Source organism: Elgaria multicarinata, chromosome 8, assembly GCF_023053635.1.
Source record: "Elgaria multicarinata webbii isolate HBS135686 ecotype San Diego chromosome 8, rElgMul1.1.pri, whole genome shotgun sequence".
Classification (NCBI taxonomy): Eukaryota; Metazoa; Chordata; class Lepidosauria; order Squamata; family Anguidae; genus Elgaria; species Elgaria multicarinata.
This window is the reverse complement of record NC_086178.1, coordinates 91,183,671-91,202,409: the sequence shown is the minus strand read 5'-3', so window position 1 is coordinate 91,202,409 and position 18,739 is coordinate 91,183,671. Positions and strand designations below refer to the sequence as shown.

Genomic DNA, 18,739 nt, shown 5'->3' with positions numbered 1-18,739 from the left:
AAACCATGGCTTTAACCACGGCAAATAAGGTTTTTTGCCTTATTCACTGTGATTAAAGCCGTGGTTTAAGGTGTCTTCTGAACAGGGCCTCTGTCTTCCTAGAAGAGACACCAGATAGGGATCTGTTGGATGCCAAGGTGTCTGCTTCTTGTTGTAATGTTGCCATTTCTCTTTTTGATTCAAGAACCGAGGATACATCTATGAAAGAGGGAATGGAGAAACTGAAGGGTCCAGTTACCAGCCCCTTCAAAGGCAAAGACATCACCGCTTTAGCGGGGAAGCTTAAACATGTCGCCCTGAATACCCCACTCCGATTCAGCGCTCAGGCCTTGAGGCCCCATTCGAAGAACACTGCTCGGTTTGGCAATCTCAGCCACCACTCTTTCTTCTCACGACACAACCCTCACCCTCACCGAGTGACTCATATCCAAGGTAAGGCTGCCAGTCCTGCGCACGATTACCTGGGAGTAAGCCCCATTGAACCAAGTGGGGTTCATTTCTGGGTAAACATGCGTAGTCAGTGCTGGTTCCAGGTTTTAAGGGCCCTTGGGCAAAGTACCTCCATGGGCCTCCTCCCTCAGTGAGTCTGCCTTCTCGCCATCGTTGTTACCAGCTACTGTTTCGCCTCCTCCTCTTTCTCGGTACCTCTTGTTAGCTTGACAGGCAGAATGTCATGAAGCGAATAACACAGAGACAGCTACTGCTCCTTCTTTTCACCACCACCTTTATCTGGGCCAGAACAAGAGGCCGGTGAACAAGCAGATTGCAATGGTGATGAGGAAAAGCAACTCCAAGCGGCTCTTGCCCACAGGCCCGTGCTGGCAGGTGGGCCCTCAGCAAATGCGTGACCATGCCCACACTTGATGGTGGCTCTGCATAACTTCTTTCCAGGCCAAGCCCTATCATTAGGCAGAGTGAAGCAGCTGCCTCAGGAAGCTGATTTTCAGAATCATGAAAGGACGGGACAATTCTTTAAACTATTATTGTTGTATTTTTAATCCCACAGAGAAGCAGCTGTGAGATTTTCAGCCTCAGGAGACAAAGTAACTTTGCTTGCCTTGGGTATTATACACTTTGACTGGGGGTGGGAGGTGGGGGTGCCATTTGCTGCTTCATGTCAGCAGCAAAATGTCTTGAGACACCCTGTAAGCAAGTATAGAGTTACTTTTCTTCTGTGTTGAGGGAAAATGGGCAAGTTCAGGCATGCTCCCCCACTCCCCAGCCCCGTACTTGTTGTATGGCATTATGGAAATCTAAAATCACTTTACTTAAAAAGTATTTAAAAAATAAGACGAAAGAAAACAGGAATTTTCACAATGTTGCAGCACAATCTTGCTGATTAGAGCTGTAGGCTACAGTGGTACTTTTATGAGGCCCTTTGATTTTAATTCAAGCAGGATGGGAAGAAATCTACCAAATATGCTTCCAAAATTAATATACGTTCTTGTTTTAAGATGCTGCTGTTTCTGAGGAGTAATGATGGTAACCCATGGATACCTTCTCAGACCCAAGCCCATCCGACTTTTCCTTTACCACCCAAATGCGTATCTAGAAACCTCTGCTGAGGTGGGGGTGGAGAACAGATGGGGAAGTGATATTGGGGGGGGGAGTATTTAGTAGGGGAAAGTTTAGGCATCAATACCACATGGAATTTCTCCACCACAAATTGCCATCCCTTGATGCCGCTGTAGAGGATCCACCAGAAGGCCATGGAATGTGGAGTTTCCATTCCAGGCAATGAATCAGGGACTTAAAAGAATCCAGCATGACTCTGGAAGCTTCCACAAGGCAACAGGCTTTGCTGTACCTATGCAGAGAGCTCCTATGCCAGGGGTGGGGAGCTGTTCTAGCCCTGGAGGCTGAATTGCCTTCTGGTCACCCCACCAGGGGTTGGATGATGTCAGAAAGCGGGGACCTGCCCCCAAAGTCTCGCCCCTGACATCATAGCAATCTTTTTCTCCATGCAGAGGGAGGCATAGGCTGCTCAGTGCTAGAGGAAGGTAGTAATGGGAGATGAGAGCAGGCTGCATTGCTCTAGTTCTGGGAGGGGGGCTGGACAGGGAATCCATGGGGAAGATGAGAACTCCAGGCACTCCCAATCCCTGTCCTATGCTGATGTGGCCTCATTCTGCCCCAGAAAAAGGGTTCCATCACACCTACTTTTTCCCCAGGTACAATCTACGTTATCCAGCTCTGTTTCATTAGCACATCAAGGGCCTTCCTGGAATTGCCATTGTATCAGTGAAAACTCTTCTCTCCCCCCGCTCCCCGTTCATTGGTCCTTGTGGTTGACGGACATTGTGATGGGCATGGGCACCTTCCCCCCCCCCCTCTGGTTTTGCTTTTTAGCTATTAAGCATTTCATCGGCTAGGTGCTGTTTCTGCTTTTAGAGGTGAGATAATGCTCCCTTCTTTGTGCGCCCTCCCTCTCTCTTCCCGGTTGAGTGATTGAGCTGTTCTACAGACTGGAGGAGAAGCGCTCCTGCTCTCCTCTTCCATCAGCAAGACCACCCTTGAATGCATTCCCCCTCCCCCCAAGAAGGGACATTCTGCAACATAGCAGGAGGACGGCAATACACAGGGACGGAAGGGTGGTTTTATCCTGCATGGAGAAAAAATACTGCATTTTCTGTGCCCCAGAAAAACTTGGAAAATGTAGGGGAAGAAGCAAGATGACTGCAGGACAGGGACGACATCAGGTGAGGGTCGTGGGGCAAAATGGTAAACAAGGCACGACAACAGTGTGATAAAATGCTGGTGTGATGGAGATCAGAGCCTCATCTTCCAGTAAGTTTAAAAGCAGAGTTGAGACCTTCAAAATCTGAAATGGATTCCACAAGGGAAGTCCACAGGTTCACTCCGTTGACGAATCTGACTCTATGAACCCTTTCCACAGCAGATTGGTGGACTGGTTCTACCCAACTCTAATTCAAGTTGGAATTTCGCAGTGTTTCTTTCTGATGATTTATCAATGTTTCCTTCTTTTGCAGGTCTGAATGGCGCTCCTGTTTGCATAGTTAATGATGAGTGGTCTGAGCAGACCATCCTTCCACCTCATCCAATGATAAAAAGTCATCTTCGTACTGCTGTTTTGGGAGTGCCGGGGGTCCAAATGCCCATTGGAGATCCACAGCCCATTCCAATCCCCAGGCTATCGATAGGTTAGTGTACAACATGAATGCTGCATCCCTAGCTCCCACCGATATGCTTGAATCTGTATAAAACACATTTTAAAATAATGTGTCTCTTGCGTTAACTGTTTTCAAGCGCCTGCTCGAAACAATTGACATGTAAAAAAATGTAATGTGTGAAGGTTCTTTTTACTGAAGATTCTAGGAACCTTTGGCGGACAGGTCTGTGCTTTGCCTTTGAGCGGTGGCCTCGCTCCTTTTTCTTCTTTGCTACTTTGCTGTCTTAAGCCTCTCTTTGTCTCACACATAGGTTCTTTGTCAGATGCATGGCGAGAAGAGCTGAGGGAACTTGCTGCAAAAGTGAGGGCTGCCTCCTCCACTGAGACAGAGAAAAAGCAGACAGTGAGTAGGAGAATGGTGCCATTGTTATTACGCATCGCGGGGCTGCTTTGCTGAGCAATGAGATCGGCCCAGCACTGGTAAAGAAAGGAACGAGTACAGTGGGGGATAACTATGCTGAGACATGGGCCATTTTTGTTGGTGTTTGTCATGGGAGGGCCGTGGCTCAGTGGTAGAGCAGTTGTTTTGCAAGCAGAAGGCCCCAAGTTCAATCCCTGGCTTTTCCAGGCAGGGCTGAGGAATAATCCTTTCCTAAACCCTGGGGAGCTGCTGTCAGTCAGTGTGGACCAATGGTCTAACTCAGTATAAGTTGGGAGCCAGTGTGGTGTAGTGGTTAGAGTGTTGGACTAAGGGTCGGGAGATCCAGGTTCTAGTCCCCACTCGGCCATGGAAACCCACTGGGTGACTTTGGCCAGTCACAGACTCTCAGCCCAACCTACCTTACAGGGTTGTAGTTGTGAGGATAAAATGGAGAGGAGGAGGATTATGTATGCCGCCTTGGGTTCCTTGGAGGAAAAAAGGCAGGATATTAATGTAATAATAAATAAATAAGGCAGCTTCCTATGTTCTCAGGACTTACTAAAATCTTATTTTGTATATATCTGAATAAGTGGATTTGAATTTAAAGAATATACAGAAGTTTACCACCCCTGGTATTAAGGAGATATAGCCTTCATAGCTAGTAGCCACTGAGAACCTGTCTTCCATGAATTTGATTAATCCCCTTTTAAAGTCATCCATATTGGTCATTGTTACATCCTGTGGTAGCGAATTCTGTAGTTTAACATTGCACTGTGTTGAAGACGTACTTCCTTTTCTCTGGCCTGAATCTCTCCCCCCAGTCAGCTTCACTGTATGAGCCTGGGGTCTAATATGATGAGAAAGAGAGAAAACTTCACTGTACCCATTTGTCCACACTATGCCTCGTTTTATACAACTATATCATATCTCCTCTTACTTGCCTTTTTTTCTAAGTTAAACAGCCCCAAAAAGGAATTGCTCCGCAGGGGAATTGCCCCAGACTCTTGAACATTTTGGTTTCCCTTTTCTGAGTAACTCTTTACTGCATGGTCTCCGTAGGGTGGGACTAAAACTCCAAGGTCTAAACAACCTCCAGATTTAGGGTTATAATCAATCTGCTTCTTTTTCTGAAATGTGAGGCTAAGGTCCAAGAAAGAAAGCTATGTCCTTAGTACCCATTTACAGTGCAGCCCTCTCTAGTCATGTGATGGCTACTTTTGAAACTGTGCCAGAGGTGAGAATTACAGAGCAGAAGTGGGTGAAAGTGTCGTACCAGAACATTAGATATGCTTGGGAGGGGAACAGAAGACACTGGAAGTCGATTGTTGTCCACCTGGAATAATGAGCCAAAAAGGAATTACGGTGCTTTGAGGGAACTTTCTAAGCTCAACTCTGCAGAGTGCTGCAAATTCTTCGTATTTATAAACACCAAGGCTCTTCTTATCCACAATTTAAAACCTCCGCTCAGTATGTTTCCCCCCTGTGCTGTCAGTCACCAGTAGATGGCCCACAACCCTCAGCTATAAATAAAGGAGGACTGTGTCTTTTTCTATCATAAAGGTTAGCTTCTATGTGAAGGCCCAAGTAATGTTTTGGAACCACACAGGCTTTATGTAGCCAAAAGGCAACTGTCATCCAGCAGTCATCAAAGAGAGGAAGCTGTTTCTCCATGCCTTTGGCTTATAAAATGGTGGCCTCTTCCAAGCAGGATATTCTTCTATGAAAGTGGTATGAAAGCTGTATATGAGGCAGAAGCCACACTACTGCTTTATAGTAGTATTGGATTGCACTAACAACTATTGGGGCCCATTGACACAGACCATCTACCGCTTTCATACCGCTACATCCTGCTTGGTGTGGCTCCTGCCTTTTATATACTGCTTTCATAGTGCAGTATCCTCCTTGGTGTCGATGAGGCCGGTGTCTGTTCTGTCCTTTGTTTTTTGTTTAAAGAATGTTCTGTTCTGTTTTTGTTGTTGGTATTTTGTTTTGTTTTTCATTTTGCTTTTTTGATTTGATTGTGAAATGGAGTGTCTGAACAGAAGCACTCCACAATTTGTTGCAGTTCACACTTGTTCTTCCCTGTTTCGGTTTTCTGGGCCTCCTAACTTTACTGCACCTTGTTGCATTTGAAGACAGAAAAGTCCCGGAGGGAGACACAGTACTCAGAAGAAACAGGACGTCTCATCCCACCTGCCTCCCGAGCCACAACCCGCCACTCAACCCGCCGCACGCGCAAGAACAACGCCAGGAATAAAGGCAAAGACGCTACCTTGTCTTTTCAGGACCAAGAACTGATCGTAAGCAAAGATAAAGGAATGGGACAACCACCTCTTAATGTTTCCACACCCACCCCACCGGCAGCTTGCAATGATTTAGATCAGGGTGATGAAAGGACAGTAGATGAACAGATGGAGAAATAAGAAAAGCTTCTGCTTAGATTAAGTTCGTTATCTAAGGTATCCATGGGAAAGAGATCCAGTGTGTAGTGGTGGTTCTAGTGTCAACAGGGCTGTGAATCTGCTCTGGATTTCAGTCAGAACCAACCAGAACTCTAAAGGGACTGTCCAAGGTGCCAAAACCACCCCCCCAATAGGTTCAGCATCTTGGAGAGCTCCTTTAGAGTTCTGACCGAAACCCAGACTGAATTCGCACCCCACTGACATCAGAGCCACCAGCCTCCCCAAACAACAGAAGGGTAACACGGCATTTGGGACAAGAGATGTGTATTCACTAGTTCTCTTGTTCTTATACACACACCTAAGTATCTGGTGCTGCACTGTTTGCTTGTTTGTTTTTAATTTGGGGGAAGAGAAGTTAAAGTAATGAACTGATAGAACCAGAGTGAATGAGTGTCAATGTTGAGAAAGAGTTGCTCAAAAGAATATTTGAAGGGATGTGGGAACCCATAGCACTTCAAATGTAGTTCTTTACACTGGGAAAATAATGGTAAGATATGATTCTAGCTGGCCATATTATTATTATTATTATTATTATTATTATTATTATTATTATTATTATTTATATAGCACCATCAATGTACGTTTTCTGATCATCCGCCCACCCCATACCTGCAGATCATGAATACTGAAACACATCGCTTTTGCTGGGCTGCATCAATTCAGGCCCAGATTGCAAGTGGAGAATTGTATGTCCAAACGCACCCTCTTATCTTATAAAATCCCTCCCTGCCCATAGAAAGCTAGCTTGTCAGGGATAAGGGTTCTAAGACAAGCTTGCTCCGTAGCAGGCTAATTTTGTAAGTGTAGGTACTTTTTAATATGGAGGTAGGGCAGCCAAAGTGCAATCCCTCATCTGAAGAGGTAAAGCCCACCAAAAGTCCACCCTGTGGCTCTTCTGATCAGATCTGGCATCAAGGGTAGGCACGGTTGGATGCATGCCAAAGGCCCACACCCCAGAAGGGGCCCACTGACGTGAGCCCCCTGAAGTTGTTCTTCACCATGGCAACCTGCTTATTCACCTGCCTCTCACTCTGGCCCAGGCAACAGTGGTAGTGAGGAGGAGAAATGGATGCCATGGCCTACTTGCTCCCTGGCTCCCTGCCTGGCAAGCAAACATTTGGTAACAATGATAAGAAAGAGGACGAGGAGCCATAGCAGCTGGTGGCAATGGCAGTGAGAAGGCAGACTCCCTATTGGAGAGGGCCCATGGAGGGTGCCTTGCCGTAGGGCCCTCCAAAACCTGAAACCAGCAGTGCTTCTGATCCTGTGTTTTAGCCACTGTGACATGGGTGCCATCAGCACAAATCAAATGCGGCTGTCTGTAAAGTAGTATGAAAGATATCCCACCGCTCACACCATTCACAAGGGCTTACTCCTCCTCAGTCCCACCTTCTGTGCCTGGAACAAAGCAGAACTCCCCCAGGATCTTCTCTGGAACTCTTGAGCATTATCCTAAGATATGTCTGCACAACTTGCACCTGGCACGTTCTGTCGGAGCGGGTGCCAGAGATGATGTGGCAGCAGACCATCCTGGTCTTGATAAGCCTCCAAGTTGTGATGCCTGCCGGGTACTTCAGGAAGGAGTGGCATTATTCCATCAAATGAGAATGAATGGTATCTTCAGACAAAGTCCACTGTAATATAGATAAATCAGGGTGCCTGTGTGTATCTACCCCCTTGATCCTCCGTTTGCCCGTCTTCCAATGTCACTCTGACCAGACCATGTTGACAGTAATTTCCACTGTCTTCTTCTGTCAACAGATTTTGGAGTTGCTGTGCCAGATCCTGCAGACAGACTCTTTGACAGCCATTCAGCAATGGCTGCTCACCGCTGGCCAGAGGGGTGAGGAGAACACGGAGCCTGCAAGAGGCTGAGGCTGCCACGTTTGTTCTGATCCTTTGACGTCTTGGTTGACTTTACAGTGTTATCAACCCTCTCTTCCAATCACCCTCTTTTCATCATGCTAGCAGAGTGGTTATGATCTGGTGCACTAGAACACTTGGGTCATGCAGCATTAATGGCGTGTATTTAGAATGCCATCTCTAAGCATAGAGGGAAAAGCATAGAGATGAGGAAGGGGTGGGCATGCAGCCCTTGCTGCCCCCGCTGCCCCCCCTCCCCAAATTTGAAAAACTAATAATGGAACAAAATGGCATATGTAGCAGTGACAGAGTACCCAAAGGGTTAACATTCCTTTGGAAAAAAGGGAAATGTAACCTTTATACCACTCTACAGAGCGGTTCGCACCTATTTTTATTTATTTATTTATTTATTTCATTTTTATACCGCCCAATAGCCAAAGCTCTCTGGGAGGTTTATTTAAATGTGGCAAATGTCAGGGGGCGCCCCGTGAAGTGCAGCCCATGTAGGGGAGGTCCAGGGAACAAAATGGCCCTTCAACCTCCTGTAGTTGCCCATACACAGGTCTCCAGCACGGTGCCCGTGGGCATCAATGTGTCTGTGGATATCCCTCTTGGTGCCCACCAAGCTCCTTCTCTTCATGATTTTAATTTTTATTTTAACCAAAAAAAAAAAATAACGGAGGGTGTCATGCTGCCAAGCAAAGTGCCTGTGTCCAATGCCATCACTGGGGGTGTTCCTCTTTCTCTGAGCATCACCGATTTGCCTTCAGTGAAATGGGAATTTTGTTGTGCTTTATAGGGGCAAACGTGTGATTTGACATTTGGGGGCTCAGCACCCCCACTTCTACTTTGTACTCAATTTCTTGGCCAGGTTAGTTGTCTCTGGGCCTCATCAGTTTTCTTTCTGGGAAATGGGCGTTGGAGCAAAAACCTGTGGCTTCAAAATAACGGTTTTGTGTTTTGGAGGTTAGGTACTTAGTTACTTTTCTTTTAATTTCATGAGTTTCCCTTCTGAGAAATGGGTTTTGTAACCATCCATCCCCACCATGGCACCATTTTGTGAATAGGCAAGCCCCCTCCATGTCAGACATTTTGTGGGAGCATCCTTAACACTCAAAATTCCAAAATTTTGCAGCAAGTGGTTAGTGTGTGTGTTTAAACTATGGTTATGTAGCAACCATGGTTAGGAATGGTTCGCATAACACACTAAGTCATGGTTCACATGGGACACTAAGCCATAAAGTTTAGCTCAAAACGCTTAACCATCATGGTTTAGCATGTTGTCTGAACAGGGCCAGAATGTGGCAGCAAAACCAGGTTTGTAACCAACTGTACACTTGGAAAGGAACTGTAGTCAGTCCTGGTTTGCTGGTTAGTGTACTTCTATTATGCATACGTATCCTATTGCAATATCTATCAAGGTAATGTGTGACTAATTTCTCAGTCTGGTTGTGATCCTTGTATGGGAAGGAGAAATTGCTGGGTAACTCTCTATATGGATGAAGGTGCAGGCAGAGAAAAGAAATGAGTTGAGATGAAACCGTTTACTTTAAAACAGAACATTAGACCTTCTGATTCAGAAAGCATTTGATTTCCTCTCACTACAGAAAAGGATCTTGTCATGGGATTGTTGCAGATTGCAACGGCCAACTTCCATCTTGAGCCCCAGGAGCTGATCACCAACGCGGAAGAGAGACTTCCATCACAGTTGTCCCCAAATGCATCCAGGCTACACAGCCTTGGAAGAAATCAGCCAACCAGGTGCTCCCTTTAAAGTTGTTTGAAAGTTTGCTAAATGCCATTTCCTTTATAAAGCCTGGAAAAGAGCAGTGGCTTGATTCTGGGGCTGCTACATAGCTCCTACATAGATGCATATAGATGTACATGTGCACACACACACACACATGTGTGCATGTAGGATTAATTATACAGCAGCATGGGACGGGACATCACAGTGAAGCCGTTCTCGTACGGCTGCATTCAAAGGCCATTGTGGAGCACTTGACAGTTGTAACTAAGGCCTGACCTTTGAGCCCAAGTACACCAAGGATTCAGGCATATTGACAGAATTGGTTGGGTGTGTGCCGAGAGTTCAATGTTTGCAAGTAAGATCAGCAATAAAATGCATGGACACTCCGGCTGCATTCCTCAGTCAGCTAAAGCAGGGGTACAGAGCCTCAGCACCATAGGCCAAATCCAGATTGCCTGAGCTCCCAATCCAGCCATGCAGGGTTCCTCAGATGGCCACGCTCCACCCACTTCCCCACAACCACTGATTTTCTCTTGCTTTCCCAGCTTTTATACAGCACCCCCCAACCCATTCTAAAAGGTTGAAATGCCTCTCCTGAGCTTTAGTTACAAGCATTAAGATAGGGTGACCATATGGAAAGGAGGACAGGGCTCCTGTATCTTTAACAGTTGTGATGACGAGGGAATGTCATTGGTATGCATGCAGCACCGGGTGAAATTCCCTCTTCATCACAGCAGTTAAAGCTGCAGGAGCCCCTGCCTAGCATGACCAGATACAAAAGAGGGCAGGGCTCCTGCAGCTTTAACTCTTCCAGCAGGCCTATCCAGTGGAATTTTAGGATGTTTTGGGGATGTTTTAACAATGTATATTATGTTTTAATTCAGTTTTATGTATTTTATATTTACTGTTGTTCCCCGCTTCAATCAAAATGGAGAGGCGGGTGAGAAATATTAATAATAATAATAATAATAATAATAATAATAATAATAATAACCTCCTTTTCAAATTGTCAGCCTAATTAAGAGCTCTAAACTGGAATATGCAAGGTTTTGGGGTTTTTGGCCCCAGGCCATTTTTCCTTCAACACCACCTGCCACTGAAATATGGAGCCCGAAAATAACTCAGGAGTGCTCAACCACTTTCAGCCCTGGGACCAAATTCAATTTTGGAGATATTTTCAGGGTCCACATTTCCATGGCGGGTAGTGCTGGGGGGGAAATGAGGTGGGGACAAAATCTCCCCCCAAAAGCCTTGTCTCGATCCAGCATAAGTACCAATGATGCCAGGGAAAGTTTAACTCAGGAGTGCTGAACTTCTTCAGCCCCAGGGCCAAATTTCAGAAATAAAGTTTCCCTGGCATCATTGGTACTCGTGCTGGATCGAGACCATTCCAAATGCTGCATAAACATCTACAATAGGTTGCAGAAGTAGATGACAAATTAGCAAATGTTGCTAGTGCTTTACTTTCAGGGGTGCAGCTCAAAATATAGACTTAAGTATGTGTTGGTTTGGCACTGTTTCTTTTCTTACAGGCTGTCTGTCCTAAGGCAAAAACAAGAACCTACTGCAGAGGGAGAGAAGCCAGGTAAAAATGTTTTGCCAACATTGTTGGGGAGGTGGAAGCAGATGCTGGGCTGTTATTAAGGACATAAGAAGAGCCCGGTGGATCAGAACAAAGGCCGACCTAGTCCAACATTCTGTGCCTACAGTGGCCAACCTGATGCCTTTGGGAAGCTCACAAGTAGAACATGAGCGCAATTGCACCATCTGCTCATGTTCCCCAGAAACTGGTGTTCAAAGGGATGCTGCTACTGGGGAGATACTGTATATAGGCATTGATGCTGCTGCAGTGACCAATGGAAATACCTTGAAAGGCATCTTTTAATTAACGCTGTTCCACCATCAAGTAGGAAATCAACTTTGAACATGTTTCAGATAGTCCTGTTATGGCTGAAGCCGGTCAATACTCAAAATGAGCTAAGAGCGGTGCCGGACTATAGAACTCAGCTTCCAACCCACGTTATGACCTCTGATCAAACTATGTCAGTATTTCATCCGAGCAAGTAGGGCTATGATTTTAAGCACATTACCTGAAAAGAAGTTCCACTGAAATCAATGGGCCCAACATCCATCTCTGTGTCTGCTTAGGACTAGGATGCTTTCAGTTTCAGATCATGGGTGGCCAAGCTGGGGCATGGGTGCCAGAAGTAGAAATGTAAAATTTCCAGAAATGTTGAAGCCATGCGGGGAGGGGGACACACAGAAATTTTGGGGAAATTGAAAGATAAACAATACTTCACAGATCTAAAGTCACTTTGTTGCTTTAGGACAGACCTCCCCTTCCTGGTACCCTCCAGATATTTTGGACTTCAGCTCCTATCAGCCTCAGGCAGCATGGCCAATGGTTATAAATGATGGCATTGTAGTCCAAAACATCTGGAGGACACCAGCTTGGGGGAGGCAGCCTTAGGAACATACTTTCCTAAAATTATATTATAACCTCTCAAGGAGGTTGTAAATGCCTCCTTGAGAGAGGAAGTGGTGCCGGCCTCTTTAAAAGAGGCGGCAATTAGACCACTCCTGAAGAAGCCTAACCTGGACCCGGAGGATGTTAACAACTACAGGCCGGTGGCTAATATCCCTTTCCTGGGCAAGGTGCTCGAGCGGGTGGTTGCAGGACAACTCCAGGCACTCTTGAATGAAACGGATTATCTAGATCCATTTCAATCGGGTTTCAGGCCTGGTTTTGGAACGGAAACTGCCTTGGTCGCCCTTTGGGATGACCTCTGCCGGGAGAGAGACAGGGGGAGTGCGACCCTGTTGGTTCTCCTGGACCTCTCAGCGGCCTTCGATACCATCGACCATGGTATCCTTCTGGAGAGGTTGTCTGAGCTGGGAGTTGGAGGTACTGCGTTGCAGTGGTTCCGCTCCTACTTGGATGGCCGATTCCAGAAGGTGGTGCTGGGGGATTATTGCTCTGTGCCGTGGCTCCTAAGCCATGGGGTTCCATAGGGCTCTATCCTATCCCCTATGCTGTTTAACATATACATGAAGCCGCTGGGGGAGGTTATCCAGAGATGTGGACTGAATTGTCATCAATATGCGAATGATACCCAGCTCTACCTTTCCTTTTCATCAAACCCAGGTGAGGCAGTGGCTGTTCTGAACCAGTGCCTGGGCACGGTGATGGACTGGATGAGGGCTAATAAACTGAAACTCAATCCAGACAAGACGGAGGTACTGTTAGTGGGTGGTTCATCTGTCCGGCGAGGTGATGTTTGCCCTGTCCTGGACGGGGTTGCACTCCCCCTGAAGGATCGGGTCCATAGTTTGGGGGTGCTCTTGGATCCAGAACTGTCACTTGAGGCACAGGTGAACTCAGTGGCAAAGAGCACCTTTTATCAGCTTAGGCTGATATACCAGCTGCGCCCTTATCTGGACAGAGATAGCCTAGCTACAGTTATCCATGCTCTGATAACCTCTCGTTTGGATTACTGCAATGCGTTATACGTGGGGCTGCCTTTGAAAACGGTCCGGAAACTTCAACTGGTACAAAACAGGGCAGCACGCTTACTAACAGGGACTGGTCGACGAGACCACATTATGCCAGTCCTTTTCCAGCTTCATTGGCTGCCAGTCCAGGTCCGGGCCCGATTCAAGGTGCTGGTATTAACATTTAAAGCCCTAAATGGCTTGGGGCCAGGTTATCTGAAGGAACGCCTCGTCCCATATGTACCTGCCCGGACCTTAAGGTCATCCTCAGGGGTCCTCCTCCGCGAGCCCCTGCCAAAGGAAGTGAGGCAGGTGGCTACCAGGAGGAGGGCCTTCTCTGCTGTGGCACCCCGGCTGTGGAATGAGCTCCCTAAGGAGGTTCGCTTGGCACCTACATTATATGCTTTTAGATGCCAGGTGAAGACCTTTTTATTCTCCCAGCACTTTAACTGTCTATAAATAAATTTTAACTTGGTGTTTTAAATTTGTAATTTTGCATTGCTGCTGTTTTTATCTGGTTGAGCTTTTATATTGTATTTTGTACTATGGTTTTATACTGTTGTTTTATACTTTGAATGTTTTTAATTTTTGTGAACCGCCCAGAGACTCCGGCTATTGGGCGGTATAGAAATGTAATAAATAAATAAATAAATAATATAATATAATATAATATAATATAATATAATATACTTATTTGTTACCCGCCTCTCCCTCCGGATCGAGGCGGGGTACAACACAAATGCAAACGCCATAAAATACATATAATTAAAACATTCAAAACTAATACATCATTAAAAGCAGCACATTATTAAAAGGCATCTTAAAATTCAACTGGGTAGGTCTGCTGGAAGAGATCAGTCTTTATAGCTTTCTTAAAATCCGGAACTACTTGTTGAAGTTCCCTCTAGTCAGACATAAAATAGCAACCTAAAATATTTTATGTATAACTTGGTTTGCTCATAAAATTTCCATTATATTTTTTTAAAAAACTTTTATAAGTAAACTCAGTAAACTTCTAATTATACTTTTAAATTTAATGTACCAAATATGATAATGTTATGAGCAAACAAGTTATACATAAAATATTTTAGGTTGACAATTTATGTCTGACTAGAGGGAACTTCAACAAGTAGTCTCTGAAACATCTGAATCATCCTAGAAGCCAGAAGAAACAGAAAGAACTGCAAGCAGAGGAAGACAGCAACTGGTCCTGTTTGTAAGGAAATTTAGGGAAATTCCTAAACTTGTTTCTGTTTGTGGGGTGGACTATAGGAAAATCTTATCTGAAACAAAAAGCTATTGCAATTTTATTTAGCTGGGAATTAGTCTACTTAGATAAAGGTTAAGCAGCCATATTTAATTTAAAAATCTTTAAGCAATTTTAGCCTACTATTTGAAGAGTGACATTTTACTCACTTTTGTAAATAACTTCCATTAATGAACATCTTATTTTTGTTTCATTTTGAATGGTTGTCTCTATGCGATACGATAAGGTACCAGGCTACTGAGTTTCCTTTAGAAAGAGAGGGTTTATTCTAGTGTCAGCAGTTAAAATGTTTTATAGCCAAAGCAACATTCTGTAGTGGTGAGGTCTAATTGAGAACTTTATTAAAAACTGTGGCACTGAGTTCTATAGACCCAAGTCTCAAAGTTATTTTTTTTCAAAAAAGAAACAGATGGGATAATCCATATGCTGTTGCATTACATCACAGTGGGTTGTTTGTTTGTTTTTACATGAAACATTTGCTTGTGTGAATGCTGGGGAACAATATATAAACACCCTTTTCTTAAATCCTGAAAGAAAATATTTCATAATCCAAAACTGTTCTGTTTTCCCAGTTTTTCAGGAAAGAAACAACATTTTCCAATGTCACCACACCCACCCACACCCAGGCCTTCATATCTGTAGCTAGAGGTGGAAAATGTGGTGGGAACTTATAGCATGCCTGAACAGCAGGGATGGGGAATCTGTGGCCCTCCAGGTGTTTTTGGATTTCCAACTCCCATCTGCCCCAACAAGCATGGCCAATTGGCTGAGGATGATGGGAGTTGGAGTCCAACAACATCTGGAATTCCACAGGTTCTCCAGCCCTGTTGAACAGGAGCAGGAGGATTCAGGGTCCGGCCTGCCTTTCCTAGGCTGTGCTGTTGCGCCCCTTCTTTACCTAGTAAACTAGAGACAAAGCCACCCTAAGGCAGATAAGGGAGGCTACACAGGCACCCTCGTGTTCGAAAGGGGCACTGTGCCTGATTTTTCGCATCTTGTGGAAAAGTTTGGCCACCACTGTTTCACACAGAAGGCCCAAGTATATGAGTTGCATTCAAACAACATTCACTCATGAAAACAGGCACAGGCATTGCCCACACACATCTGAGCCCTGTTTTTGCAGCTAGCCAAAGGACTAGAAACTTGGATCCTTTAGAGGAAAGCAGAGATTCTCGAGTGACTCGATTTCTGCTGCAGAGCACTGTGAGAGATGACAGTGTTACACAAAAGCCCTGGCTGATTACTTCCCAGATCACCAACAAATCAGAGCTGTAATTATTCCCCGTTGTTATTTATACAAATAAGACCTATAATGAAAAAAGGGATGATGACAGGAGCATATCCTAGACTTCTTAAAAGGGACTTGGGTGTCTATGTGAAGCCAAGCTTTCAGTGAGTTGCATCAAAAAAAAACACAACATAAAAGGGAAAATGCTGGCATTTCCTCAAAAGTTTCAGGCTTATCAAAGTGATCTTTGACTTGAACAAGTTTCTGTTTGCTTTTTTCTGTCTTGGCACTACGCCTGGTCAGAATCAGCACTCCTCGTTAGGGAATGACTTGATATTTTAAGTGGAGAAAGCAAAGAGCTGCTTCGCCCTTCCCTGGAGGGGAGCAAGGGACTTCGCACTTGATTCTTCCCATGGACATGTGTAATTTGCAGTCGTCACTAGACATCTTGTGAATGCGACATATTTTGACACAACCAGTTTCCAGATCCTTCCCTGAATGGGAATCTTTGCTGTTGATCTGTGGCTGAATGAATCATCTATCTGTGAATGCAGCAGCATCAGGCATAGCAGTGCCCCGCTTCCACTGGCTCACTCCTTCCTGCGTAATCCGCTTCCCAACCTCCTAGAGCCAGAGCCAGTCATAAAACACAACAGATGGGAGCAATGTTTCTGATGCCATGTTTCTTGCCTGCCCAAGGGCCTCTACTTCCCTTGCTCGGCTTCGTCCATTTTCCTCTGCTGCCCCTTACGCCTGGAACGCTCTTTCAGAACATTTGAGAACTACAAGTTCAATCGCAGCTTTTAAAGCTCAACTAAAAACTTTTCTTTTTCCTAAAGCTTTTAAAACTTGATGTTGTGCAGACTTTATACTGTTAGTTTTACCCTACCCTGTGCCTGCTTACCCTACCCTGTGCCTGTTTGCATTCTCTTCCCCTCCTTATTGTTTTACTATGATTTTATTAGATTGTAAGCCTATGCGGCAGGGCCTTGTTATTTACTGTTTTACTCTGTACAGCACCATGTACATTGATGGTGCTATATAAATAAATAAATAAATAAATAAATAAATAAATAATAATAATAATAATAACTGCATCAGCAGCCTGGAGGCAGAAGCGATGGCAGCCTTGCAGGTCATGGCATCTGTTTCTCCCAGCCAAGGTGTGCAAGCAGCTGGCAATTTTTTTTACCAAACCTGTCCTGCAGGTTGTTATTTTTTCTTCTGACTTTATGCAGAACATTTCCCAGTATTTATTTATTTATTTATTTATTATTACAATTTTATACCGCCCAATAGCCGAAGCTCTCTGGGCGGTTCACAAAAATTAAAACCATAATAAAACAACCAACAGGTTAAAAGTACAAATACAAAATACAGTATAAAAAGCACAACCAGGATAAAAAACCACGCAGCAAAATTGATATAAGATTAAAATACAGAGTTAAAACAGTAAAATTTAAATTTAAGTTAAAATTAAGTGTTAAAATACTGAGTGAATAAAAAGGTCTTCAGCTGGCGACGAAAGCAGTACAGTGTAGGCGCCAGGTGGACCTCTCTGGGGAGCTCATTCCACAACCGGGGTGCCACAGCGGAGAAAGCCCTCCTCCTAGTAGCCACCTGCCTCACTTCCTTTGGCAGGGGCTCACGGAGAAGGGCCCCTGTAGATGATCTTAAGGTCCGGGCAGGTACATATGGGAGGAGGCGTTCCTTCAAATAAACTGGCCCCAAACTGTTTAGAGCTTTAAATGTCAATACCAGCACTTTGAATCTCTGCATTCTACAGAGCGACCTGGGCTTCGACAGGAGCACCGGCCATATCAGCAGGAAAATCCCCCAGAGCCCTCTAGAATCCATCGGAGTCCATTAGCCTCCGGGGGCGGACCGTTTTAATAGGCCCCCCACCCTTGCAGAGGGGAAAGGCCGCCGAGAGTCTAAACCTCAATAGGAAGTGATCTGACCATGACAAGGGGGTAGATGTTAGTTCCCCCACAATTCCTATTTGTGCCTCACTTTACGCTTTCGATCAAGGCCAGCCCTACTGTTTGGCACGGGGAGGTTGCCCATCAGTTAAAGGGCAGGAATGTGTCGTGTGTGCGCATGCGTATCTATCTTTACCACCACTGTGTTGGCCTTTTTGATCTTCTGCTTCAGACACCAGAATGTCTTGGGCCACCTCCGCTTTCAATTTCATACAACCCAGCTGAATTCTCAACTGGTTCTTCTGCAGATGCAACCATGCAGCCGTCGTTCAGACCATGTGTGACGAATTCCCTTCTCCTTTCTAGAAATGTTTCTGCGCAAAGGCCATGAGAAGGCATCTATAGGCACCAGAAATCCTGACTCGCCCTCCCATGGAGGATGCATAAGCAGGTCCTCCCAGGCCATTGATTGGTTCATTTGAATTTCCTTCTCTGAGAGCTGCCAAACTCTCCTAGAAATACCTTTGACTAGATAATCTTGTTCCTGTTTGTCACACTGTGTTACTTAGTTGCCTAAAGTAGATTTGTGGGCCTGATATTAGGGGGTGACCGGGTGGTGGTGGTAGGGCAGCAAATGATGGATTCCCTTTGGTTAAGCAAATGTGGTTACAAATCAGTCTCTGACTTCACGCGTTAGCTGGTAATGAATTAACCGAACCTTCTCGTTTTAAATGCGCTCTCTATTTTCAGTTCTAATCGGCACTGCAGAAGTTCTCCAGCTCCACTCGTGCCTGGATGAAAAGCAAAACCAGCCAGATCAATCCAAATAGAAAGACATGTTCCTCCGGCTGTTATCAAGTGTGCTGCTCCAACTGTACCATTCCCCTCCTGCTATTCACCCAGTGACAACAGCGCTAAATGAAAAAAGTGCTACGTTAGAAACAAACTTCTAGTATCTCCTAGTTTTTAAAGTAAAGGGTGATTCCAGACAGATGGCTCCTAACGCCACCAATCAAAAGACATTGATTCTTCTAATTCTAATGACATAATTGCAGATGGCATCATTGCACATTTTCCTTGCTTAAATGATGCCAGATTTTCAAAGACTGACATTCCAGTGATCCCACCAATTTGCACCACCTCGTGCGATCATTGCTCTAGTTTTCAGAAAGTCAAGCTCCTCCCATATAACACATGGCTTCTC

General features: G+C 45.1%; 1 protein-coding gene across 1 annotated transcript; it reads left to right on the top strand.

Annotated features, from left to right (window-relative positions):
• Nucleotides 1-212: 212 nt before the first annotated feature.
• On the top strand, nucleotides 213-18,365 carry TBATA (thymus, brain and testes associated). The gene is made up of 8 exons (XM_063133285.1): nucleotides 213-432; nucleotides 2,991-3,161; nucleotides 3,442-3,533; nucleotides 5,687-5,851; nucleotides 7,775-7,856; nucleotides 9,484-9,637; nucleotides 11,159-11,211; nucleotides 18,286-18,365. The coding sequence occupies exons 1-8, from the start codon at nucleotides 213-215 to the stop codon at nucleotides 18,363-18,365; spliced, it is 1,017 nt and encodes a 338-aa protein (XP_062989355.1).
• The last annotated feature ends 374 nt before the right edge of the window (nucleotides 18,366-18,739 follow it).